General features: G+C 39.5%; 2 protein-coding genes across 5 annotated transcripts; both read right to left on the reverse strand.

The window, feature by feature from the left end:
• Positions 1–111: 111 nt before the first annotated feature.
• Positions 112–5985, reverse strand: tmem9b (TMEM9 domain family, member B). The gene is made up of 5 exons (XM_051378504.1): positions 5716–5985; positions 4783–4874; positions 4556–4664; positions 4208–4342; positions 112–1491 (listed from the first exon to the last, which is right to left on the reverse strand). Exons 1-5 carry the CDS (start codon positions 5785–5787, stop codon positions 1336–1338), a joined length of 564 nt encoding a protein of 187 aa, XP_051234464.1. The 5' UTR covers positions 5788–5985; the 3' UTR covers positions 112–1335.
• Positions 5986–6875: 890 nt separating this feature from the next.
• scube2 (signal peptide, CUB domain, EGF-like 2) lies at positions 6876–26976 on the reverse strand. Of its 4 annotated transcripts, none has more exons than XM_051380107.1 (23): positions 26672–26976; positions 26049–26168; positions 25636–25761; positions 25091–25225; positions 24090–24215; positions 23847–23963; positions 22686–22775; positions 21875–21991; positions 21644–21766; positions 20911–21027; positions 20613–20735; positions 20219–20335; positions 18879–18968; positions 18618–18740; positions 17721–17888; positions 17167–17370; positions 12504–12674; positions 10598–10765; positions 9492–9653; positions 9159–9356; positions 8759–8911; positions 8583–8662; positions 6876–8118 (listed from the first exon to the last, which is right to left on the reverse strand). In XM_051380107.1, the coding sequence occupies exons 1-23, from the start codon at positions 26757–26759 to the stop codon at positions 7972–7974; spliced, it is 3063 nt and encodes a 1020-aa protein (XP_051236067.1). In that variant the 5' UTR covers positions 26760–26976; the 3' UTR covers positions 6876–7971. The 4 variants fall into 4 exon arrangements, with proteins under 4 accessions (XP_051236067.1, XP_051236066.1, XP_051236064.1 ...); XM_051380106.1 differs by having other exon boundaries at positions 17167–17373; positions 26049–26165; positions 26672–26975; XM_051380104.1 differs by having other exon boundaries at positions 17167–17373; positions 26672–26975.
• Between the last annotated feature and the right edge of the window lie 934 nt (positions 26977–27910).

Below are 27910 nucleotides of genomic sequence, written 5' to 3' on the forward strand. Positions count from 1 at the left end.
TATTATATAACAGCTGTACAAACTGGTAAGCACTTTGCTCTCACCAATGAAAGAAAGGCCTGTAGCTGATGTGAAGCATAGATACATTTTACCACACAACAAATGCAAGAATCACAAATATTACATAAATTTATTCAAAGTTAAAGGTACCACATTTACAATAGTTAAGAACACTTTCATAGGTCTCCCAACAGTGGTTCTTCATCCACTCTGCCCATGTGCACAGCCCCAAAATACACAAAAATAAACTCCTCTAAACTCAGAATAACAGCAACTCCGTCATACTCACGCTGCCTGTTTGACAAGGACCTTCATAATAGAACTGACGTTAGACCGAGCACACAGAAGTGCCAAAATAAAACAACAGACGTTTGATCAGGCAGCTGAAGAGGGCACTGTTTTCAGTAGGGTCTTCAACAGATGAGGATCAATAGCACAGCTACGTTTACAATGACATCACCAAGAAATTGCATCGATTTCAGCAACGAGGTTCAGTGAAACTACTTCCAAATATCAAGTTTAATGTAATGCATTAAATGATGGATTTCACACCAGTTATCAGACGTTAAACATTGTGGTAGGAATGAAGGATTGAAAACACATTTATAAAAGATTTATTATAAAACATGCATTTTCAAAGAAGGCTGAAAGATTTATATTTTACACTATTTCTTTTATCATGTGGTGAGAGCAGTAGTTCAAAGTTATATTAGTTTTTCAGGGAGGTGGAAAATACCCACAAGCTACATGTTAGCAGATCATTACTGGTCCAGTTATCCAGCCACGAGGAGTGGCACCAACCAACATCTGGATGTCTTACTCTCACAGCCAGTTTGGTTTGTTAAATTAGGAGACTTGGTCGGCTTTGGACTGATGGGACTGCACCTGACACTGTGGCCAGAAAGAGTTAGAGGGTGTTATAAAATATTCACTTGAAAGGTTTATTTTTATCTCGCATTTATTAGTCTCTACCAAATTTTTCATTGCAAATTCTCTGGCGACTTGGCACTTCTGCAAACCAGACAGCAGGCAGGGAGGAAATTCGGCTTTTGGAAAACACTATTTAAGACTGTTCTTTCAAGAATGTGCAAAAATGAATTCACTGTAATCTCTTGTGCTGCCTGCAGACTAAATAAGAGCTCCCAGCTTTGATTATACATCTGGCAGGGACTCTACAGATCCAGATTTCTTCACCATGTTCACCTCGGAAGTGTCACAATTGATGAGATACAAACCACAAATGAGAAAAAGGAAGCGATATAAACTGAGGGCTCCATCACAGTGTTTTTTTTTTTTTGTTTTTGCTCCACCAGTAACTCTTGCTCGCTGGGCAGTTTAACTGAGAACAACATGGCGGTCGAACACAGACTTCCTCTGTTCCTGGACCTGCCTCCTCCAGCGCTGCTGGGCATGCTCCACTTTGTTCAGCATGTTGGGTCGAGAGTGTGAACGGGACAGAACATTGTGAGCATTGGCAAAAGGCTGCTGGTCCTGAAAACACAGAATGGAAAAATATAAAATCATGACTAGCCTAAAGGGTAGGATATAGTTCAATCACAGGTCTATCTTGTAAGAGTCCTTAGAAAAATCTAATAAGAAAAGGCATTAAACTCTAACTTTAGCATTCCTACAGTGGTTATCTGTATGTTTAACAGTGGAAGCACATAATGCAGAGGTGGGCCACCTCGCCTTAAACAAAGAACACATCCACCAACATTAATAAAAATAATAAACTTTAATGAAATACAACAGCAACCTTTAGGGAAAGAAACACACAGCAAAAAGCCATTACTCGTTTAGGCATTTTATCTACTAAGTAAACCAATCAGAATACGAGATGCCACGATATGGGTGGCTTACCACCACGGCTGAACTTTGTAGTATTGCTTTAGTATGTATTATTATATGTACTGCTCCTGTCTATTGTTCTTACCATCTACCTCATTAAATTCCTTTTTAAAAGAAATTCAAGTTACATTTTTATTTGCTAAAGCTTTGTTTTATTAAGTATCAGTGTATTTTATTCCCATCACTATATATTTTCTTTATTTTATGTGTTTTTGTAAAGTTTTTTGTAACTTGTTTTTAAAACGTTTCTGTTGCTCTCAGGAAAATAAAAACCATAATAAAAGTAAACGTGAGAGCCAACTGGGAGGATCACAGCTGCCATCTGTGACAAATGTGTTCAGGGAAATAAACGAACATTATCAGCTGGGCAGCCTCTCTGTATCAAAGACTGACTAAACATTACAAGCACACCATTTCCTCAATAATTAATGTTGCGGCTGCACTTCCGGTTACATTGGTTTTGCTTACAAATCTCTCTCCCTCAAATCTTTGTTTTGGTCTCACTGACAAATTACAAGGTACTGTGCCACAGAGAACTTTGGGTCATTTGGATAATTGTTGTATTACTGTAATTACTGCAAACCAGTAACATATTTACCCGAACATTAGCATTTCTTAGAATAACATAATTTCTGACAGTAACCTGGTTGCTAATTAAGTCGTCATCTTCCTTTCCTGTTAAATAAAAGTTAAAACGTTTTGGTGTTTATAAGTCACATTTTTAAGAGCTTTTTTTTTTTTTTTTTAAAAAGGAGTAGCTTCTCATGTAACACTTCCTCTTGCCTGAACTCTGCCAGTGAAAACACTGAGTGCTCAGCAAGGCAGCTGCAGTTCCCTCGCTTCCCTCAGGCAAAGGCAGTAACTGTTTTCATTTGTTAATATCTAAACGCTGTGTCACAACAAATTGACTTACTGCTTTTCATGCACTTTGGACATTTAAATTGTACTTGTTTCCTGAAATAGTAATAATAACTTTATTAGCCATTAGATTACTGTTATAAATTAAAAGTTAAGAAATTGGAATCAGTTTCAAGATGGTTCTTTTCTACTTACTTATATACATTAGCGGGGGTACTCGCTTAACCCGTTTAGTAATTGTATGCTGCCACTGCAAGACATTTGACTGGGGCAGTCTTCACTGCCTGACCAACCTTCTGTCCTCTGTCTTTGTTATGCACAGGTTCACATAAATAACCAAACTTTAACCAGCAGAAAGCTAGCTACATTAACCCAACCTATTTTAATCTCTCATTTCAATGATGTTTAAGAAGCCAGTTAGGTCCAGAAGCAGGTAGAGATAGTGTAACATGAAAAGAAATTGGTTGAAGCTGCTTGCATCATGTACTGCTGCAGCCCTTTCCTGTGATTGTGGTTACTAATGGATCTGACACAGAGTGAGAAAGCACTTTTAAAAACTATGCATCACTCCCTGTGTTAGGAATAGGTTTTACCAGACAGCACTGCTTGAAGGATAAATCAAGTTTGACATTTCCACATTTATTTCACAGAATGTCAGCTGATTCAGACAATCTGTGTTGTATTTGATATGTAATTTAGACATTTGAGGCATTTGTAACTAATTCCAAACCCCCACCCCTCCAATGGCCTTGAAGGATGAATCCCACATGATATTTTGTGTAATAGGGCGTTATTGATAAACAGATTGAATTAACAGAACAAGAGTAACTTGTTTGCTGGGTAGAAGGGTGGGGCAGTACCATAATTACCATAATATAAAACATTATTGTTTCATCTTCTGTTATAGCTGCTTCACCAATATAACTGCATGCAAGGAGGGCAAAAAGGAAAAGCATGGGAAATGGTGACGCAGCTATGGAAATCACTAAGGGTACTTAGGGTTATTAAATCTGTGTGCAAATGAATGTAGTCAAAGTTTAGTTCAACAGATTTTAGGTAAGAGTTTAACTGGTAATTTGGGGTGTTTCCAGACGTTTTTCAGTTAATAAAAGAAGAATTTCTATGTTAGTGTGCTATAGTAGCATGTCATGACTTGCTGGGGGTTATCTGAGGTACTTTTATTGAAACTTAACTGTAAACATGCCTGTAAAGTTTTTATAGGACATTGTATTGAATAAGCAAGTCCAAAGCTCAGTTCCTACATAATATCTTTCCAACACAGAGATCTTAAATCATCAAAAGGGTCAAAAAGGGAGAGATTTACTCACTAGAAGTCATTTTACCTTTAAAACAATGTAAGCATCCAAGGTTGTCTTAACAACAGGACAAAGTGAGTAACAATCCTGTATCATATTGTGGTAATTTGGTAACCATAACATAAAACATTATTGTACTTTCTTACTGTGAGTTTCAACGCTGTAATATTAGGAGGAACACATACCCCGACATCATCGTCACTTTGGATGAGCTGCGAGTGTCCGAACAGACGCCTCTTCAATATGGGTTCCAGGAGAGTCAGGTAGACCATGTAGAGCAGCAGCAGGCCCAAAATGGAGAGGTACATTATGATGGTGACCTAAATGTACAGAATGATTAGTCGACTTATCGATTAGTTGACTGACAATTTATCTACAACAATTATAATAATCTATTAATAATTTAAGGTATGCTGTATATCAGCTAGAAAAGCCAAACATTCACATACAATTACAGAGACTGTACTATTTTCTGGCATTTTATAGACCAAAGGATTAGTAAAAAATACAAAAAAACCAATCAATCAATTTACCTTAATGGTCCCTGAGCTCCTCTCTTCATATTTACACTCACAGCGTAAACAGTACGCCTCCACATCTTTTCCATCAACCGGCATGGGTTCAACGACATGGAGACAGTTACTGAAAAAAAACAAAAAAACAACAGAAAATACCATTAAGAGTAGAAGTAGTAATAGTAAGCAGGAATTTGACGGTTGAAATCATTCACGGAGGTGCAGTGACACATCACTTCACATACCAGTCTTTGAGAGAGACGTTTTGTTTGTAGATTTGTCCCTCGATGTCTCTGTACGGTGGACAGATGCATTTACACCGGATGTCTTCAGAATTCTGTAACAGATAGATCACATCTTCTTCATCAAATGCTTCTTCTTCTTCTTCACACATACTAACACAACACAAGTGTATTTCCTTATTTTCTTGCTCGCCTTCTCTCCCTTTGCTATTCTGTATTGATTTTATGTGCTTACTGTTGTGTATTTCTTACTGTTGTAGTCTTACTGTGTTATTATTGTTATTACCTCTAGTAGTAGTATATACCAAATCAACCATAGTGTACCATTTGCTTGTTCTTCTTGTAATGGTGTATACATCTTGATGTACAGTCACAGTGTGTGACTGTCGGCTTCTGTGTGTTATCATAACACATTAGTCATAACAATGGTTAGTAGCAGGTTTTCATTATAATGCTGTTTTGTCACACATTTATGCGATTTATTTATTTTATAATACTGCACTTGGCTAAGTTACGTATTTTGAATAATTGTGCAGCCCTAATCGACGAGGTACACAGAGCTAAACCTAAAGCTAACGCAGGCTTATACAACAGCCATGCAATAAATCCAACCTTCATGAGGGTTATAGTGTTCAGTTTTAACTCAGGTAAAACTGTAGCTAGGTGAACCAAATAAACGAGCACCGAGGATATATTATATTAACGCTATATTCTCATAATAATAATAATAATAATCCACGGCGTTAGCAACACCTGCGACGTCCAAATCTCACGATACCAAGAGTTCCGTTGGCTTTTAGTTGTTTTTAACCGTCCAGAGACGAGAGATAATTAAGTGTTTTAGATAGATTTATATAGAGAAGATAATTAAGATAACTAAACCGTCGTCACCATTTTATCTCCAACGCTAGGTAGCCTTGCTAACGTTAGCCTTACCTTCGCTGTCACTTGGCTTAAGAGCACACAACAAGCCACAGAGAGAGCCTCGAGGAGAAACACACGCTTCATCTTCACGGTCGGTCGCCTGGTTCCCAACCGTTCCCAACCGCTCCCAACCGTTCAACGGCCGCTCAACTGTTCACAGAAACCACAGCAACAGTGTAAAAAAACAGAAAGCCCTAATATCTGACGACGTCTGCCATCAAGCTACTTCAGGGATAAACACCCTCTGATCAGCTTCCCAGCAGCTGACTTGTAGTTTCCGGAGATGGCGGTCGGTTTCCGTGGGAGCGCTCGATTTGACTATGATGAGTTCCCGGTTGGCGGTGATATGTCAAATACCGACGGGACTTTTTTTTAATATCGTCATTCGGTTCGTTCGGTGTCTCAAATCCATTACTCAACAATTACAACTTATATTACATCATATTATATTATATTATATTATATTATATTATATTATATTATATTATATTATATTATGTTATGTTATGTTATATTATATTATATTATGTTATATTATATTATATTATATTATATTATGTTATATTATGTTATATTATATCATATTATATTATATTATGTTATGTTATATTATATTATGTTATGTTATATTATATTATGTCATATTATATTATATTATATTATATCATATTATATTATATTATGTCGTATTATATTATATTATATTATATTGTGTCATATTACATTACATTATATTATATTATATTATGTTATATTATGTGATATTATATTATGTTATATTATATTACGTTATATTATTTTGTATTATATTATGTTATGTTATATAATATTATATTATATTATGTTATGTTATGTTATATTATATCATGTTATATTATGTTATGTTATATTATATTATATTACATTATATTATAATCAGGCTTCAGAGTTACCTAATCACAATACAAAAAAGGTACTGTAATCAATTACAGTTACAGAAAAAAGACATAATCAGATTAAAATTACGTTTAGTAAAAACTGGGATTATATAGCAGGATTACATCACTTCCCCTGAGCAGAGGACACATTTTAAATGCTATAAATCTTTCCTTTTTCAGACAATAATTCAAGTCATTGTATCTTTTTATGCCTAAATAAAAGAGTGTGGCGTTGTATGTCTGAAAACAACAAAATAAGTTTCCTATCTTTATTTACAGCATATTAGATGTACAAAACCATAAAAAATATACATACATGTGTCATCTAAGACAGGTGAATATCTCAATTCTATTTTACAGGACTTTTCATTTATTTTCATGTACTCTGACCTCATGTCGTTCACTCTCTAAAATCACATCACTCCCAATTCTCTGAGCATCTCCAGAGCGAACAGTTGTCTTTGGTTGGCAGTTCACAATACACAATGTACTGACACACACCATGTCATTTTGCTGAAGCAGTTGATGTCTCATGAATGCATAGAAGTCACTGTAACTTTTTTTTGGAAATTAAAAAGGTTTCTCAGAACAGTAGCACTCATTCACACCCATAACCTGGAACATCAAATTGTTGGGCCACCAGCAATCGCAGCAATGCTATACTGTCAAAAATGTACGTAGTTGCTACAATACATTAGCGTTTAACCTAAAACTTTATACATCATATACAAAACATTCATCAGAATAATTGCTTTTGTGGTGCCACTACTTCTTTAGTAGTGCTAATGTTCCCGAGAAAACATTTGTGCTATATTTGTTTCTGACATTTAGCTGTATTTCTGTCAATTAACCTCTACCTTTGAAAGTAGCCTATGTTAAAACTAGATACACACTCTATATACAGTATCAGTGACATTCAGTATATAGCCGTTGAGCTACCGTATTTGTCTTTCATCATGATGCTATCAGCAAATGTCTCAAAATGTTGGCATGTACACTATTTAGCAATATTCAAATACACTTTGCACTTTGGATTTGACTCCTGAGATGGCGACTTTAAAATCTGAATGCGGGTATAAAGTCATTACAACAAAGTGAAGAGATCCAGATCCTCATTCGAAGATGCCCATGTGGGTCTACACCCTGTTTTCTCCCTCTTAAAGCTCCAGTTAAAAGTCCACTTGCTTGACTTGTCCACTTTCTCTTCAGGATCAGTTATATCAAGTGTGTAACTCTATCACTGAAAACAGATAACTACAGAATATTCTTAAAGGGGTCAGTGGATAAAACAGATACTATGGCCAGTATCTAATGGAGGCTATTAATGAACTTATCCAGACAGCGGACCATCCTAAGGGCGAAGGAATCTGAGGACTTTTGAACGCAGGAAGCGGATGAAGGATTTGGGGAACATTTCTCTTGATTCTTGTGCTGTGTAGTTGAAGAAGTTCTGTGGGTGAGCCAGCACGTCAAACAACGCCTTCATGAGTTTCTTGTCCTGATGAGAAAACACATTTATGGTAAGAGGAAGCGTAAGGTAATTAGTTAATGTGAGCAGCAGCTTGCTTTTTTCACAAGTCTCCAAAAGAGGGTGCTACATGCTAGATGCTAACTGGACCTGGAAGTACAGAATAAACAGAAACACAGATCAATAAGTGGAGGATAGTACTGATCTGAATAATCAAATGTTGGGGTGCCCTGGTGGAAACCATATAATTGTAATGTCAGTGCTTCAGTTTAGGCACCTTTTCTGCTTGTCATTAATAAACTAACAAAGGTGTAAAATGTCAATTCTGTTCTTTTACTTGTTTGTTTTTTTTTCCTTCTTTTTGTGTAACATATATATATACATATATATATACATGAAACATTGTAATACACAACAACAGCTAAATTTCTAGCTCACCCTGGTCCCAAAGTTGGTCACAGAGTGCTCTTTGTTAAACATTTATACCTACACACCTTGAGGATTTCCTGGTGGTTCTCTGAAGCGTATAATCTTCCATCTCTGACGATGTCTTCTATAAGTTCTTGGTAGTCCTCTGTAAAGAAATAGTTAATAAACAACCAACCAAATCAGGACACACTGAGGTAGCAGCATCATAGTTATAGCACAAACACATTACACGTCTTCTTACCATCATAAGTCACATATGGGACCTGGAAGCCTTTTCCACTGTTTCCCTCGTTGGACCTGAACTGTATCCAAAGCCTCTTGGAGCGGGAGGTGAAAGCGATGGGACGTTCATATGTCTGACAAGTCTCGTATGTTGTCACAGAGTTGGAGAGAGCTGTGAAAGGAGCATATGAGCACACAGGGCGGCATCTATAATGATCTTACTACATTAATCTTAGTAGTCTGCTATGATCTCAATAAGAGAAATTAAATAATAAAACATCTCAATTACATTTTTATATCATTTTGGCCACTCTTGTCTTAAAAAGTTCAATCATAACCCTAAAATAATAGTTAACATCTTTCTGGTATAGTTTTTGGTAATTAAAACACTCACACAAACACATACAGTTCAAACTTACAGCTTTTTCTCATTACTAAGTAGTCTCCGCACTCGTCCTCGATAGGCAGAAAGATTTCTGGGACAACAATAAGGATCCTGCGTTTGGGTGGTGGATTGATGGTCCAGGTGCACTCGACATTGGCAGGGTAGTTCCCCGGGTAGTTGGGGGACTCGATGTAACCAGTAAAATCTCCCAGCTCTCCTCCACACTGTCGGTCTGTAAAGTGACACAGATGAATCAAATAGGGGTTTTTGTTTTTGGTTCTGGGTGCAGCAAGGTCACGTATTTGTAACTGAATCCAATTTTGTATGTGCACACTTCAGAGGTATTACTGTGTACAGACTGACATACTTTTGCACTGCATGATGTTAGTGGAGCCATCAAAGTCAGTGGTGGTGTTTCCAGGGCAGGCGACACAGTAGTTCTGTCCAAACTCTCCTTGATACGTGCCCATGGGACAGCGGATGCAGCGGTGTGTGCTGGTGTTGTAGTAATGTCCTGGAGAGCACTGGACTGCAGTGGCCAAGCACAGGGGTAGGGCGGCTGTTAGTTGATATAATGCCCCAAATATTCACAGATGGGTTAAATATTTGCATCTCTTATATGGGTGGGTGTTTCTTTTTATATTTTTGGGGGCGTTTTCCTTTATTGGATAGGACAGCTCAAGATTGACAGAAAAGGGAGAGAGGCCGCTGTAGCAAGGACTCAGCCATAAATGGGACAGTGATATGGGTGTTTTAATATTTTTTTCTATTTAAATCACTTAAAAGAGTACATGCAAAATACAGAAAATACATTTTCTATACCCAATTAATGGGTATAGAAAATCTTCTGCCACGTTGTGCTCAGAAAACCTTTTCAAAACCAATTAGATTATACCTAAAAATACACCTGTCATCTGGTAGTTCCCCTGGTAGAGCTGGTGCCCCAGTGTCTGACTTGTGGTCCTTTGCTGCATGTTATCCCCCCCCCCTCTCTCTCACCCCTTTCCTGTCACTCTTCAGCTGTATCAATTAAAGGCAATAAAAGCCACAAAAACAATTTAAAATAAAAGAAACCCCACTGTCATCAGGCTAAAACCCAAGTATTTTTCCCTAGTTCCTGAAAGGTGGACATCTGGGGGAGTATATAGCTTTCAACTGACTCAAGCACCTAAATGTACAGACAATAAAACAGCTGCAGAGGGCGGCAAAGTCCCATACACCCAAAAGAACTCCATGGACTCAGCAACCATATGATACTGTTGTGATGTCAAGTGAAAAGGAGTCAAAAAACTCTGTTTTTGTTTTTTAAAGCAAACACCCACAGATGTTTCATTTTATCTAATCTAAGTTTGACTGGTTCTCATAAACCTTCTAAGCTCCCAAAGAACCTTCTAATCTCTCAAAACACAAGAAACAAGACTAAACCCAACTGGAGTTATTTGTTTTTTACAGTAACAGAGCAGACTTTCACACCTTTGGTCTCACAGTCCTGGAAGGTAACGGCACCACTGCGCTTGGTGACCAGGTTCCCTCCACAAGAGAAGCAGGTGGTGCGTCCCACTTCTGGCTGGTACGTTCCCAGTGGACAGGGCAGGCAGGGGATGAAGCCGTCATGAGAGTACTGACCGGGGGAACACTGACCTGAACACACACACACACACACACACACACACACACACACACACACACACACACACACACACACACACACACACACACACACACACACACACACACACACACACACACACACACACACACACACACACACACAAGGCTTTGGTCAAAACAGAGTGAGGGTTTTTTCTCTCTTATAAAACCTTTAAAGCCGAACCACTTGGAAGAGTTTGATTTCAAGAGTTTTTTTTCTGCTGTTTCATGTGAAATATAATTTAAAAAAATTCCATCCCCTTTTATTAGGATAAAGACTAGAGAAAAGCGGAAGCAGTTGTTAATGGAATGACGCCATGTTTTATCTCCACAGTGCACCAACTCTCACATAGTGTAACTCCTGGGTCACTAACACAAACTGGGTGCCAGTGGGAGTTTGCTGATAGCTCTTGTTGTTTAGTCTGACAGAGGAGATGGGATCTGGGATTCAGCCACTAAGTGACTACGATAACAGCACAGGAGGAGACCAAAACATGGTGGCTCCTTTTATTCATGAGTTCAACTTTTGAATTTAAATACATCTTCAACATCTAAGCCCGATCCTCTTTGGCTTTACACAAAGCAGAACATCTGTCGGGAAGAGATCTTTATCGAGGCACCATCACTTCCTGTGTGCCTCATATTCACAAAAACTGTTATCTACATTTTGTGTCCTTCTTTGTCTTCATTGCTTTTTCTGCTTTTTGTTATTATATGTTCCAGATTTTACATATTTCCCTTTTGGCCTATGCATTTTCTCATTTTCATTGTAAATATTTTTTTTAGGGCTGTACAATTGAAATTATTGTCATTACCAACAGGATAAAATGCCAAAAGCCAAATTTAAATATTTCGTTTTTTTTAAATATCAAACCAGGAAAGAAAACCTTTCTATGCTCTTTAAAGGAATAAAGATTTGGGAAATATGCTTATTGCAAGATTTACATGACACTTTCATTTATGTCTCTACAGTAAATATGAAGCTACAGTCAAGACTTTAAAAGAGCCACCATAACTCCTTACAATGAAGGCAGGTGAACAGATGTGCCCTGTTCCCACATTATGGTGCCAGTTATGTTAAATAGTGTCTCTCTGTAAGTTATAAGAAGAGGACTGATTTTATAAAGGGGGTCTATTTTACAGCTGCGTCTTCATTCAAATACCAGTAAATTTTATTTTCCAGCATGAAAGTATATGGTTACATTTGTGTATTGATTATACAGATAAAGGCAACCCAGTTTTGGTAGCCTAGTGGTCTAAGTATCGTATCACACAACAGAAACATCTCGTTTGATTCTGGCCTTTGTTTCTCTCTCTCTCTCTCTCTCTCTCTCTCTCTCTCTCAGTTTGTTTCTCTAATGTCAACTATTGAATAAAGGCAAAACTAAGAATAAGAAGGCTTATGAGGATGTTCAGTTAGACTCACTATATGCATTTGTTATCTGTATCCACATTTATTTGTTGTAATAATTGTCATTGTTTGTTTAAGACACTGTTTTAAATTCTGTTTACTCCAAACACACAACATCTATTGCATTTCTGCCCAAACAGGAAGAGAATACCTCTTCTGTCTTCCCTTTTTCCCCATTAAAGTTGTTTTGCTAAGTTTTTCCCTGTCTAGGAGCTAAAGATAGAGGATGACATATGCTGTACCGTTTGTGAAGTCCTTTGAGGCACATTTGTGATTTTAACAAACACAAATAAAACAGACATGATCTGACTGTCTTACCTCCACATTCTGACATGTTTCGAGCCCCGACCACCTTGGAGACTTCTCTTCCTTCAGGTCCAGGACAGACTTCACAAGACATCTGTCCTTCCTCATCCTGATACGTTCCAGCTGGACACAACACACACCTTCCCTGATCCCTGTCGTAGTGAGTCCCAACACTGCAGCTCACTAGCAAACAGGTGGAGAATGACACCAAGATAGAGCAAAAAAAAAAAGGTTATTCATTTAATGATTTTCTTGTGGCAACAGTCAAACACACAGGTGCTTCCCTGACTATAAACTGACAAGCTTGTGGTTTTTTGGTCACATCTCTGAGAGCTGATAGTTTTGTCTTAATGCTATGGGGAGTTTGAAAAATAAATAAATAAATAATGTTCTCCAAATACTTAAACACATCTATTATTCTCTGAATACAGATACTGTGAGGTGGAATCAAGTTGAAACATATTTAATTATTCAAGCGGGTGAAATCAAACATTTTCCTCACAAACTGGAAACAAACACTTAAGTTAAGACACCCAAAACAGACTGATGTGTCTGAACTTGTAATTTACATAGATTTAGCAGACAGATCAGAGTCAGGAGCTCTCGTCTACAAGAACAAGGGAAGATAGACAATGTAAAATGCAGACATGAATCAACAAATACAGCAGGATGCCCTGTGGCTACACATAATCAGACAGTCCTAACCACACTGTTAAGATTTACACTATAAATACAGCGGCTCAATTGCAACACAAGACCATTAAAGTAAAGTAACCCAGACTTCATCAGCTGCCTCTAAAGTGTAATCAAACAGGACAGTGTACATACTTGAAATGGATAAACACACTCAAGAGCATCCTTAACACATCAAAGGCATTAGCTGATCTAGGACAATTTATCTGTTGACAGATTTGAGAGTTTTACTGGCTTGGTAATGAAGATTACAAGTATTACTGACCTTGATGCAGTTTAGCACAGTGTACACCACTACAAGCTGTACATGGAGCTTGAGAATATGCTTTAACCTGGTATTACTGCACATAGTAGGGTACCTCCTACACAAACTTCTGTTTTCTGATTCATCAAAGTTGATCACACTATTTTTCCCTTTGGCAAAGCATCTTCTGACTGTTTATGATAGTTAGCTGGTGTCTTCTTAAAGACAACCTCAGTGAGACAATAACTACTCATTAACAGACAAATGTTTACTGATGCATTATTAAGTACCCACAAAGTTTAACTGCTTTTAAAGTGTAGGACTAGTTAACCAGGACTAAAACCGCCGATAGACAACTAGTCATAAATATTCACAAGATGCAGTGATTGATGTGTTCTTAGTGTGATATATTGGTTATACTGTTTATATATATAATATAATATATCAAAATTGAGAATTGTGTGAACCAGCTGGGACAATAACATAAATCTTCCACACTGCCTTTAAGTTATGGCTGAACTAAATTAATGTAGTTATTGAATTGGAGTAAAAACATGTTAATATATGTGTCCAAAAACATAGAGTTTACACATTCAAATCAAACTAAATGAATATAGAGGAGAAAGTTAATACTTTTAGTTAGCAGGGTATTAAAAGATAGCAACTAATTATAAAAGTATGGTATAGATTAACAATTATAAGAAATCTAGGAGGAGAATCATATTTTAGTCAATTTCAATTACAGATTTGATGACAAAAGTAATAAAGGTAGATGTTAATTGTTATTATGATATTTTATTACAAATTGTTACTTGAGATTAAAACTAATAGTTTTACATTACTGTAGTAACATAATTAAATAAAGTGACTGTCTTTAGTTTCGTATTTAGTATTGATGCGACTCAAGACACTCACAGATACATACTGTAAACAAATGTGTAACACATCTGTGTACAAAAACCCAGCATTAAGCTGTTCAAATGCTTTAGTAAACCAATCTAATACAGCCATACAAATCATAGACACAAAAGAGCACCAACCCTCTCCACAGTTGCCTTTGTACCCTACATCTAACACGTCCTAATACTTGATACAACATGGCTGTGCATCAGGGAGGAACTTTTAATACCACCATAAGCACCCTCACCTCTTTTAAAAGCAAACACAGAGGCAAATCAAAGAGAGTATTTCCCTCTTATCTTGCAAAAGTGCAAAGTCTTGATTAAAGGGACCAACGCGCCGCTTTGCTTTGGTTCCTCCCATTCAGTGTGATGCCTGTAATTAATTTGGGAATTACTGCGTCTGTCTGATGGTCTTTAGAACTTGACTTGAAAACTGAAGCTGATCTCACACAAGAATAAATCAATTAAATCCTGGGCCTTTAGCACAAAATGTGCCTCAGTCCGTTGTAGCGTTTAAGCTGCCTGTAAGCAGAAGAACCGCTATCTCTAAAAGCTCGACACACAAAAGCTTTAACGTAGATCCATTATACGTGGCTCAGCAAATTGTTCAATTTTCCTCTAAAGAAAGAAAATGTAATTCTCTCAAGAGCAGTTTATTTTTTGAAACCTATTGTTTATTCTGAAAGACCATGAGGAGCCATCATTGCATTGTCTTCTAACAGCTTTTATTTGACAGAGGGAAGCAGCGAGAGAAGAGAGAGAGTGAGAGTGAAAGAGAGAAAAAACCTTGAAGCCTTTCAAATGCAAAGAACGCTTCTATAGAGTCCTCGAATTGATGGCCCCAAAGAGGTTTAAAAGACCTTTCACCTCTATTCAAGTCCCCAGTCTTTGCCTACTTGATGACATAGGAAAACACTACGGTATCACAGTGGTAAGGAGCTGAACCCAATAAAAGGGGTCAGGTTTCTGAATCCCCCCATTCTGCTTGGCCCAATCGCTGCTTGCGCCCATCAAGCGGAGGCCCAAACAACTGATGCTAATTGATTCCCATGGTGTGGCTGAAGTCAATTCTCTTTAGCAGTTTAGTGGCTGGGGGTCATGCAAAGTGGCCCCAGCTGGGGGGCAGGGGGGACACAGCACTCAAACTGCCAGCTTGAATCAACAGTACTTCCTAAACATCTTCAATGTTAAAACAAACACACAAACAAGTTGACTGCAACGGTCAAATTGACGTGGACGTGCACCATTCACCTTTCATTTGACTATTTATATAAATATTCTGATGCAGTCACATGCCGACAATGTTAAGTAAAAAATATCCACAGTACAAATACACCATCTGAACAACAAAATACATAATAAACAAACTACATGATCCATGTAATTTATTTAAACAGACACAAGGTCCCAAAATGAATCACAGAATCAGAGGAGAAATGCTTTAAAGAGCGCACAGAGGTGGATGCATATTTTCTCCAAATGCACGGGAGGCTGTGCTGTCATCCCTCTGAGGCAGTGAGAACAACCCCGAGTTTTCAATGGAGTGGGCAAACTGAAAAGGACTAAACTGCACTCCGAGCTAAGCCAGAGCGGGAGGTGGGGGAGGAGGGGAAAAATATAGCTCCTTTAAAGAGCTGGAGGTTAAGAAGAATGCCTTTCAGACCCCCCTCCTCCTCTCCCAAATTACATGTCTACACCCCTGCCATGGCCAATAGACTGCTTAATGTTGACCTGAAAGCGTAGCGGGGGAGTTGAGGAATCAACTCACTTAAGACCCGTGTTACAGAAAGACGGAAATAATGAACAGGAGCAGTTTAGGTTTAAATCATGTCAGCACAGCTCTGCAGCAGAATTAGCTTTGATGTTAATGTAACATATGGTGTTGCAGGGAGATATATGCAACGTTATTTACAGGATAGCTATAGTTTGGGACAAAGCTCTGGTCTCCAGTTAAAGTGCAACGACCTTAAAATGAATAATAACACAACTATCGGCCCTAATCTTCAGCGGTTCAAAAAGGAGGGAAACCAAAACTTAAAACACACTTGAAGAGTGAGGTTTACCAAAGATCTGGGTCAGATTCAAACATCTTCAACATTTGTGGAGCATATATCGAACAAGACGCATACCATTTGAATAAATATTTAGACATCTCAAAAGAAGAAAGACACCAGTTTCCTCTCACTGATATTAGACGGCGTGCAGCAGGCAGCAAAACTTACTGTGAGGCCCAAAATTAGGGGAGCACGGTCACAACAGCCAGAAAAAACACATGCCAGCCTTCAGCTCCCTAACACAGACAGTGTGCGGTCTTATTTAATGAACATTTTCTTCATCACAGGTTGTATATAAAACCCAACTGAGAGGCAGCAGCTACCAGGAGACCTGCCATCAGCCCTCATATTACACTCTTATCCCAGGGAGATGCTGGAAGATCTCACAGCTTGGAGGGCCAACAACAGTCTCTCTGTTCTTCCATTCGAGCTCGCTCTCCTCTCCAACTAGCTCATTACAGCATGTCTGCAAACCAAATATGGCACTCATCTGGCCAACACCTGCTCCAAATCCAATCATTAAACCAGCTTGTCTAAATATATCTTACTGGCATGGACCATTTCAATTGCTTAAAGACATGACTATGAGTCTACTGTGTGTATAGGGTATAGTCAGAGCTTTGCTGCCTCGCGTTAGCTGAAACAAAAGTGGTTCGATTTGCACTCTTGGGAGATGAAAAGCATCAGTATTCCCAGCAGAAGTGATGCCTGGCTGAATGGTGCATGTCCTGACCTTTAACATGCTTTTTGACTAACAAGTGAATACAAAAAAACAAACTTACCACATTTCCTGCCCACCAGCACCTGTCCCGCCACACAGTGTCCTGGCAGTTCAGCCGGCTGGCCCAAACTCTTGCCAAGCTCGTAGTCAGACCCGGCAAAGTGGAGGTGGAACTGTTCCCGGTTGATGGACTTTCTCAGGGTCCTGATGGTCTTCCTGAGCCTCTTCTCTGAGCGCCGGCGCACGCAGTTCAGGTCACAGCTCTCTGCTGAGAGAGGCACTTGATACCGCAACTGTTTCCACAGCAAAATGTCAAGTCCCAAATTGTACATTCATGCCTGGGTGCTCACATGCTTACCTAGACATTCACATAAATGCACTTTCAAGTCAGGGGAAAAGCAATCTAGACCACCACTTACAAAGAATTCAAGAAAATAAAACAAAAACACCTTGATTCTGAGCCCCAACCTAGAGCCCACCACCATAGCCAAGTCAAAACAGGAGATACTTTAACAGTTGGGTTTGCTTAGTGACAAAAAGACAGCAGCAAAAAGAAGAGGGAGAACGAGAAGGAAAGGTTGCAAGCAGGCAGAGAGGAAGCACAGAGAGACCAACCTGTTACCTCCTCTAGGTTCACATCCAGCTCAAACTCAGCTGTTATCGAGGAGCCGTCCTCCTCGCCAGCTTTCCTGCCATGGCGGCTGCGCATTCGCTGTCCAGACGAGGTGCAGCGCAGGCTCACGTAGCTGAACTGGACGTTTTCAGTGAAGAGGAACCTGCTATCTGTGGACATGGGAAACAACCACCCCCCCAGGACCACGCCACAGCCAGCAGACACACACACAAAAGAGACATACAATCGCACAATTGTTACAGAAAATCTTAGACAGTATTACAGAGAATAAACAAGCAGCTAATTTAATATCGATTGCAAACAGCACTCCATACACAGACTGTTTAAAACAGTCCTTAGATGCACTTAATTTAATCATCTTTTTGTCATGTAGACTGGAAAGCTGAAAAAAGGATGTTGTGTCACAGTGACAGGTTCCTTTATTTGAAACAATTATGCGCCCTTTCAGTAACTGGGAGGGATATAAAACACCATGCTGAAAACCGTTTTGGAAAAACAAAATAATCCTACAATCGGAAACCCATTTGATTGATGGCTAGGTCAGACCCAACTGAAAGGCATGCTACGGCTAATTACATCCTCCCCTGTCACTGCCAGACAAAGTGCAGAGCTGAGACATTCAAGACACTCAAAACCACATCACTTTCCCCACAAATTTCTTTCACATTTGCCTTTGGTTTTTGGTTTACTTTGAAGCAGCCGTCAGGTCTGCTTTATCTTCTTAAGATTGTGGCTTTATATCCTGGCAGTTCTTGGTAAACCCAGAATGTTTTTTAACCAGTAACATGAAGGAGCTGTAATGTTAATCCTCATCTATCTGCAATCTAAGTCTTGTGTTTGAGGGCATTGTTATGCTTGTTGTGTGGCAACCTCTGTACCTGAGTGTGCTGAGTTTAAGCTCTCCTTGAGTTTCTCCTTGCTTCGTTTTAAGTTGCATTTTGCAGTGCCAGACTTAAAAGTGGCTGTGGTCTTAATGCGTGGAACATTGGCCATTTCTGGACCTGCAGGACAGAGGACAGAAAACCCAGAATCAGTTTGATCTACTCATGTATAAGCTGAAAACAAGGGTTGTTCCTGAGTTACTGTTTTGTGCGGCAGAGCGGAAAGATAGATGTAAATCTGTGATGTTTTGTACTTGCCTAAGCAATACAAGCTGCTGCTGTTCTTTTGTGCGTCAGCCAGGCAGGGCAGGGGCATTCCACAGGTCACTGTGTAGGAATCCTCTGTCCCTGAAAACACACAAGAGGCTGTGACACAGAGACCAACTCAGACAAAAGTTAAGGCCACGAAAGCCAAGTCAGAGAGAGCAAACAGGCAGCATGTAGGAACACGAAGAGTCGCTCTGCAGACTGATGTTGACGACTATTCACACAACTAGATCTATAACAGTTTGACTTATCGACTAACTGGGTTTCCATTAGGACGCTTCAGCCGTGCTGCATCACTTCCAAAACATGAGGTGCATAAGGAGATACATGGCCTGTACTCTAACACACTGTTTGGGTCTTGTGCCAAAAGATAATGGTGCACCTGACTGAGGTGTGTCAAGTCATGTTTGAGTGATCAGTGATCACTGTTCTTATTATTCACTGTACATATAGGACCCTCATTGTTTGCCATGCTTTATCAGAGCTCCACTGAAGTCCATTCATCCCTTGAAATGTTTCAACATGTGAACAAAAATATCCCAGTGTATACTGAACAAATTCACAACTTCTGACTGGATTGGTCAACACTTTCTTCAGCCTTCCAGCAGTCATCTCCTCACTTCATGCCTGCTATTAGTTCTTTTTTTATGTTTTGTCCAATTACACTTTGGTATTAAACACAGAAAACATGAATCAGTATTATAAAGTCAATGTCATCTTTGAGGTTGCCACAGCACAGGAGCAAATTAACAAACTGTTCTGTGGGGACTTATTAAAAATGCTGAACTGCTTGAAGGCTTTCCATCTAAAATGGCTGTATGGTGTGCTGAGAGGGCCACAAAGACTTAGCCATCAAGGGCTACAGTGTTGCTCAAACAAAGTCTCTCTGGACTTTTAATTTGCAGAATCTCTGTGTTTTCTCTGTGTATGAAACATTGCAAGCTCACCTACTTACAGCTCTACCAAAGTCCAGCAAATGGGAGAATAACAATGAGAACACAGTCATCCTTTTATTTGTCTGATGAATAATAAGAGTAGGAAAATATGCAGGAGCGTAACAGAACTCACAGTGACCTCTATGTTATGCAAGAGTTATTGTATGTACAGTAGTTTTGCACGTCAGCTTTAGTTCATAAGAAGAAAACACTCAAAAAGAAGATGGATCTGCAGTGGAAGTGATTTAACCATCAGGCGTTTGTGCAAACTTTGAACCCTCAACATGCAGACACAATAACCCAAATGACTTCTTCTGCAGTACTATGGAAACAGGTTCTACTCACACAGGTACATTGTAAATGATGCTATATGGAGATCTGGCTCAGACAACTCACCACTGCTGATGTGAACTTGGGACTGGCATGTCAGGAAGCAGCGGTCCCCTCCCTCCTGCTTACTACAGTTCAAGGTAGGTTTAGAGGGGGGGGTTGCAGGTGGTAAACCCTGAGCCTCTAGATAGAAATCACAACAAAACTCCAAGGTATAAAAGAACACTTTTGATTCTAACAAGGAGGAAGAGGCACGTGAAGACAAGGCAAAACATCCTGACGGCACCAACGGCATTTTGAATGTTTTACACAAGCAAAAGAAAACCAAGTGACAGAGAATTAAAGAGAAAAAAAGAGAACAGAATTCAAAGTATCTCCTGTTTTTGTCCCCAAAGTTTTAGTCCAAAATGTGGGATGTCAAACAATTTCCACATCCATACAGGTAGAGGCACTCGCTTACCAACGCAGTCCTTTTTGTTCCAGTGTAGCTTATAGCCAGGATGGCAAAAGCATTCAAATCCACCCATGGTGTTCTCACAACCCTGCTCACAACCGCCATTGTTCACACTGCATTCATTTATATCTGAGAGGAAAAAGGGAAAATCATTATCATAATCACTGGGTCCATTTTCTAACACATCATTGAGCAAGTACTCACTTTTCTATGCACTTTTTGGCTCAACACATCTCTAAATTGAGCACTTGTGTGTTACGCTCAAGTTGTTATGTGCAGCCCCCTCTGCCCAATGTAGACTCACCTCCGCAGTGGGCCAGTCCATACATGGTGTAGCCTTTGTTGCACAGACACTGAAAACCACCAGGGGAGTTCACACATGTGTGATCACATGTCCGCTCAAAAAAACACTCATCTATATCTGTAATCAAAATCAGGCAGATGACATAATAGCAGGGAAGTCAGTTGCAATCTTCATCAGGAGGGATTTCCCACCCACAGACACACACTTGCATTTGATCCTGATTTTTCCATCTCAGTGAATGTACAGTGCAGTGTGCTATATCACTTTAAACAGCATTGGCTTTTGATAGTAATTACAGGTAAAAAGAAGGCAGTGTTTCATTTGAATTGTAGTTGCATAAGGTCAGCGTCATTAAACTCATATGTTCTTATTCTTATTCTGACTGACATGCCTCTTAATACACAATATAATAAACCAAATCCTAGAGAAACCCTTAAGTTATTTGTGTTTTTCTCATGTTGTTTGGTTTGGTTTTGGTTAAACTATCAACTTACAGTCTTTAATTATGTATATGACTATTCCTTAAGTAATGTGGTCACAAAATTACAGGTTAAGCCTTTTAGATTTGAACAAATCACAAGAAAGGATGTAAACAGAAGCCATAGACATCACAAATGTGATATCTGATAATATGACGCTCCACTGCCTCTTATATCATTTATGCAAAGCAAATTTTGTCCCAATCTTTGGCAACTTTCCGGTTTGAATAAAACGATTCAGGAGACATTTCTACCTTGACAAGAACGTTCATCTGTCAGCAGCTTGAAGCCTTTCCTGCAGTTGCACTCAAAGCTGCCGATGGTGTTCCTGCAGAAATGTTCGCAGCCACCGTTGTGAAGCTCACACTCGTCAATATCTGTGAGAAACAGGTGATATCATTAAACATCCACTGAGCTAAATCAGTCTTTCAATAGACTTCAGGCTCCTCTCTGTGGAGGGTTTTATTGTGGACCGGCAGACTGACCTTTGCATGTTTTTCCATCCGGCTGCAGTGTGAAGCCGACAGGGCAGCTGCAGCGCACGCCCGTGGATGTGTCTTTACAGGTGCAGTCGCACCCCCCATTGTTCACCGCACAGGTTTCTGAAATTACAACATAACCTACGTGAATGTATGTGAATGACCTTCCTTCTTGTGAAAAATACTATGATATGCCAGTCAGATACCTCAGTGAAAAAGAACCTTGGTTACTTTGTCCTCCATAGATTTTAATTATTGTCTAAACTGCTTGAAAATATGTAACAAATTCTTTAACACTGTTTTAAACATGCTCTAATGCACGGTTTTTATGGTGCACAGTTGTATGTTTGGATGTAGAGTACACCCGTACACAGGTTAGGTCCATCTAGGCCCGCCATAACAACATGTATTATTTATAACCCAGCACAAGACTCACAGAGCTCACTTGCTCGCCATGTACTTGGTAAAGTGCCAACGATATAATGTTTTACATCTATCGAGTGACCCAGAATCACACAACTGATAAATACTAACTATACAAGGAAAGATTCACACTCGGCCCTTTTCCCAAATGGAAGGAAAACGTGAAATGTACCACATTGTCACAAATGCATATTTTTCAGGGGGGAAACTGGGGGCGGAAAGGCGAGTGCATAGTCATTTCACAGTTTGCTCAAAAGACTGAGGAATGCATCGGTTTACTAGACATTAGTTCTCTCCCCTGTTTAACACCCCAGAGTGGTTCCTGGCAGCTCAATGCGTCATCATGTAAAACACATATTTGAGCTGTCTCTGAACACAGGAGTGTAATTATTACCCATTAACAGCCTTCGCTTGACCCGTTTGTCCACCTCAGTAAAGGATGTGGCGTTGTGGTCTGAGGACTCGGTGGTGGCTTCGTCTCGTTCTGTGGTGCACAAAAGAAGTCAGTAAGAATTGGTACGTGAATTCACTACATTTACTAAATAACAGAAGCACTGTGAGTTTTCTACTAGCTTCAGCTCCGGGTGTTTGTGTCACCTCTCAGTAACCAGATGCATGTTTACACTTGAGATATTCAGCTTGTAGTGGCTTGGTGTGTATGTCAGATAACACACGCCGCATCAGCACAGTGAATCTGGAGACAACATCGCAGTGATACTGCTGGACCTCACACACACTGCTGCTGGAGGAAGAGATATTACTCAATATCTGATCCTTATCCATCATAGTCATTGTGTGGAAAAATGCACACTGCCTGACAGTAGAACTGACAGAGAGGGATGTCTCCAGGTACTGTGTTTACATCCATTCATCAAGATAGCTTCTGCATTACTAAAGACACAAAGTCCAACATACTGTGAGATCCAGGAATGTGCACTCCTTGAGCTGAGGTCTAGTTTTGTTATATTGTGAACAGAAATTACAATTAGGAAAGAATTTGTTATCAGAAATGAGAACAAAAACATGAATCACACCTTTGTCATCCCCAGTCTTTATACATAGTACCTTTAGGCTGGTAAGACGGTAAGTAAGTAAATGGTAAGTGGAGGACAGTGAATTAAAAAACTACTGTTTCTGGGGTGAAGAATGAACTGTGAGACTCAGATGTTTTTATGGCTGTACATGAAATTAAAATGTTCTAGATGTCTTGTCAATAATTGTATTTATTTTAACTCATCTGTAAGGGACCATGTACAATATTAAACATAAATGTTAAGATTGTATTGTCTGCAGTCCCCTGGCAAGTTATATACATTTCCCCAAAATTAAACGTGACATATTTGGGATTTTTGGAAACTTCTGAATCTGTTAATAACATGAGTTTGAAATGACGACCATATATTGCTACCATCAGAGGAAGATAAGATACGAGTTAGGATGCTTTAAAGGGCAAGTTTTGAATGGATGAGAGAATATTAAAGACGTGTATTAGTGCACAGCAGTGGTTTTTATATTCCCTGTGTTAACCAACAACCAATACAAACAGTGCACTTACCTACACACGACCTCTTGTCAGGCTGCAGGGTGTACCTGACGTGACACCTGCATATGGGGCCGTTCTCTGTGTCCTCGCAGGTGTGCTGGCACCCTCCATTGCCGTGGTTACAAGTTACTGCAGGGTCAACAACACGCAACCATGAGACATTAAATCAGTGCGACATCTGAGGCTGTAAACTGCGTGTGCGTGACTTAGGTAGGTGTATAGTGCGAAGTTAGCTTCATGTCATTGAGCACGTACAGATGCAGCCTCGCTGGTTCCTGGCCAGCTCGAACCCTGGACGACACTCACAGGCCACACCCCCTTTGGGTGTCTCTTTGCAGATGTGGGCGCAGCCGTGCTCCTTATTCATACAGTTGAGGCCCTCTGGGATAGAAAGAGGGCGAGAGGTACACAATGAAACTCTCCTACAGTGACTGGCCGGCTACACACAAAGGCACACATACTGAGAGATTAGTCTGGCATCCTCAAAGACACTGATTGTTCTCACGCCTTACACAATCCAAAAACATCAGGCCCTGCGTTATTTTTAGCACTTCTGGAGAGGAAAAGAGATTCTATGAGCAGAGCAAAAGTTGCTCAAAAGTTCATTCCCCTGAAAAACAAAGCTCAAACAAAACTCTTCTAGTATCTACAACATACTGAATAATGCTTCCGGCTGAAAAATGAGATGAGATGAAGCACAATTTATATAAACAGCTGAGTGGATAAGCCCATAGGATTTAAAATGGATGTCCCGAGGGAGTGGAGAGCAACTTGCATTTAAGTTGACTTCAGTCAAGAAGACAAAACAAAGGCACTTCAGACTAATCTGTGACACAGGCCACATATGCCCTGAGTGTTGCAGTTATTAACTCATTTTGTTCTCTGGGACACAGAGATCCTTTTCCCACAGCATGTTGCTGCTGCAGATAAAAGCTCAGTGACGGGATCCAGCTTGAACCTGTCACCCCTCATTGTGCCGTCAATCTTAGATTTGTATGTGAATATTGGAGGATTGGCTCTTTTTTTCACGGCTTAATACAAACAGCAGATACAAGCAGCCACAAACTCAAAAACTCTTTAGTAAAATTTCACTTCCCCCGACATTTTAAAACACATTTAAATTTGTGGGAGTGCTACAAAATAGCCCTCCAATAACTCTGAAATGTACTTCAGGTGCAGTACATCTGTGTGGTCGAGCTAACAGATGCTGGCACGGCTGCTGTGTGCAGAAAAGTGTGCGTGTGTTGTACACTCACCCACAGAGCGGTGGATGCATGTGTGCTGGTTGTCGCTGAGGAAGAAGCCCTCTTTGCAGCGGCACTCATAGCTGCCCATAGTGTTGACACAAGTGTGTTGGCACCCACCATTGTTGAACTTGCATTCATCCACATCTAAAAGACAGCGGTTTGATTGCATTAATTAACAGTGTCGACAAAACTCTGGAAAAAGTATCCTATGTGACAGTCACAGATTGGGTTTATCTTAAATTAATCAAATAAGGCTGTTTTGTTCAGTTTTTATACACATCAGACGTGAAAATAAAGCTTCTTCAACTCAAATTTCAGACAAAATTATTTACAAATCTTTTAAATCACTGCATGAACAAAACCAAAACTGTTTGTATAAGGCTACATTTTAAAGGTTCACTGAGGATGGCTCAAGAAAAGAAGTCAGAGTGAGTGTGAGAAACTTCACAAACAGCCCACACAAACATGAACTCTTCACCATCAGAGCTGATGATTCAGGCTCTCAGGCTATCACAACATGTTACGTACTTATAGCGGATTAAAACTGATCTTACCTAGACAGTTGTGCCCATCGTGTGCCAGATTGAATCCGTCATAACAAGTGCAGCGATAATTGCCTGGTATATTGTTGCACTCATGTACACAGCCACCATTGTACTCCAAGTCGCATTCATCAATGTCTGAGAAGTAAACACCACATAAATTAATGTTTCACCTTGAGTGCAACAAGAAGATGTATAGTGTCTATCTTAGAGGGAGAATAAATACAGATATCACAGATTGTATGCCCCTGTAGGAGTGCAGAAATTATGCCACAATTGAATGTTATGATATGGTAATCACGAACAATTAGTATTACAGACATATAACCAATCCACCCAGTGCCACCCTGCATCAAACTGTGTGCTTAAAGAGCCAAACCCCTGTGATCCCCCCACTGGTTTTTGGTAAAAAGAAGACACATTACCTTCGCAGTGTTTGCCATCTCCTTTAAAGCCTGCTTTGCACGTGCACTTGTAGGAGCCTTGGGTAGTCTGACAAATAGCATCAATGTGACAGCCATCACTTCCCTCTGCACATGGATCTGCTGAAATCCATATGGGTCTTATAGGTCATGATTACCAAAACACATTCAGATAGTCTAATAAGTCAAATTGTGTGACATTCACCATATTGTGTAACAATATACTAAAGAAGACAAGCAAGAAGATTTAACTTGACAAACTAAACTATAAACTTCCCTAATAATAATAATAATAATAGCATATAGCTGGAAATGTTTATAAAAATCCAGTGAAAACTGCCCTGAAATAGCACTAATTAATAAGTTTATACAAAACAAAACCTGTTTTACAAACTTATGTGCATATGGGAGCTCACACATCCCCACAGCAAGTCATTTTTATAATACAGCTACACATTTAGAAACTAAAATGAAATTTAAAAGTCACCACTGGGGACACAACAAGAGCGCACTCCTGAAAGCGTGCGTAAAGTATCACTCTCCACGACTGGAAAACACACAACACACAGACACACACACACACACACACACACACACACACACACATGCACTCACTACAGTCCCACCTCGAATCTCTGGAAGCGCTGCGCTTTGGCGACTATTTAACAAGAGCAAAAACAAACAAAAGTCCCTTGCAGCCCAAATAGCTCCCATGGTGATATGATCCAAGTTTAGAGGTCTTCTCAAAAGGACGCGTACGCACTGAAGTCGTGACCGAGCGTCCGCCTCATTTTCATTCTAGCCTGTCAATCTGTTTCACAAGGGGCTTTTGAAAAGAGAAAGGAGTGAGTGAGTAAGTGAGTGTGTTTGTGTGTGTGTGTGTGTGTGTGTGTGTGTTTGAGAGAGAGCGCCAATGAGAGCGTGCGTGCGCGTACACGAGTGACGCTTTTGAAGCAGAGAGTCAAGTCTGTCCGATAGGCAGGTCAGAACCGGAAGAACCGGGCTTTGCGTAAAACGCTCCAACGTCACTTCGCTTGGAGGAGCTTTTATTTTGAAAGCTGCGACCGGAAATACGTTGCTAAACCTCACGAGTTGAGTTCTTTTAAAGCCTCCACTCTGAAAACATGGCCTTTTGGCGTCGGTTTTAAAGACGACCATGGCAAACTGCGATAAAAAAAAAGACCGAAAACACATAATATACAACCACATATGCCGTCAACGACGGCTGCTGAGCTAGCTTAGCGCTTACTGGCTAGTCCTGGAAGAGTACCCTTAGCCAAACAACGAGGTTGCTAGGCAACACACGTTTATCGGTTCTAATTTAAGTACAACGGCTCCAACGGTTAAAGTTGGGACCTTCCGTTTTATGATTAATGCGTTAGCTTTATAATGTTAAACTATGGCGCACTAAATACAAATAAAAAGGCCGCTAACGTTAAACATAAATTAAGCTTCGTTCCCTTGAGGGTTTTTTTTCTTTAACCTTTTCAATTAATTCCTGATTTTCCCTTAAAACCTTAAATTACTAGACAATGAAAGGTATCTGCCCCAATATAAATTGTACTGGCACACAGAGAAAGCTCAAATAAGCCAACTCTTCCAAACTATTGTGGCTCATTAAAAAACATCTTCTAAGCAGCTTTAGTGCACCACCTACTGGTGTATAGGAAAATAACAAGCACACTTTTGTTTTCTTTCATTTTTTTTTATTACAATACTGATCTACTTTGTGGTACAGTATACAAAAAAAGCATTAAAAAAAAAAAGATCTACATTGCATGTTCAAAGGAAGTGCACAAAATAATAACAGACTTTCTGAATGGCTCTACACCGGTTATCAAAAATTCAGTTAAAAAAAATAGTTT

This window comes from Dicentrarchus labrax, unplaced genomic scaffold (assembly GCF_905237075.1).
Source record: "Dicentrarchus labrax unplaced genomic scaffold, dlabrax2021, whole genome shotgun sequence".
NCBI lineage: Eukaryota > Metazoa > Chordata > Actinopteri > Moronidae > Dicentrarchus > Dicentrarchus labrax.

Bases quoted from the DNA above. Each gene is read 5' to 3' on its own strand.
- tmem9b (XM_051378504.1), bottom strand. From the start codon at position 5,787: ATGAAGCGTGTGTTTCTCCTCGAGGCTCTCTCTGTGGCTTGTTGTGTG. The intron at 4,875-5,715 runs GTAAGGCTAACG...TATCTGTTACAG, and splicing joins TAAGCCAAGTGACAGCGAAG to AATTCTGAAGACATCCGGTG. The intron at 4,343-4,555 runs GTAAATTGATTG...CTGTACATTTAG, and splicing joins GGAGCTCAGGGACCATTAAG to GTCACCATCATAATGTACCT.
- scube2 (XM_051380104.1), bottom strand. From the start codon at position 26,759: ATGGGAGCTATTTGGGCTGCAAGGGACTTTTGTTTGTTTTTGCTCTTG. The intron at 21,992-22,685 runs GTAATAATTACA...TTGTAATTTCAG, and splicing joins CAAGCGAAGGCTGTTAATGG to AAACCTGTGCGGTGAACAAT. The intron at 9,357-9,491 runs GTATGTCAGTCT...GTCACTTTACAG, and splicing joins TAACATCATGCAGTGCAAAA to ACCGACAGTGTGGAGGAGAG.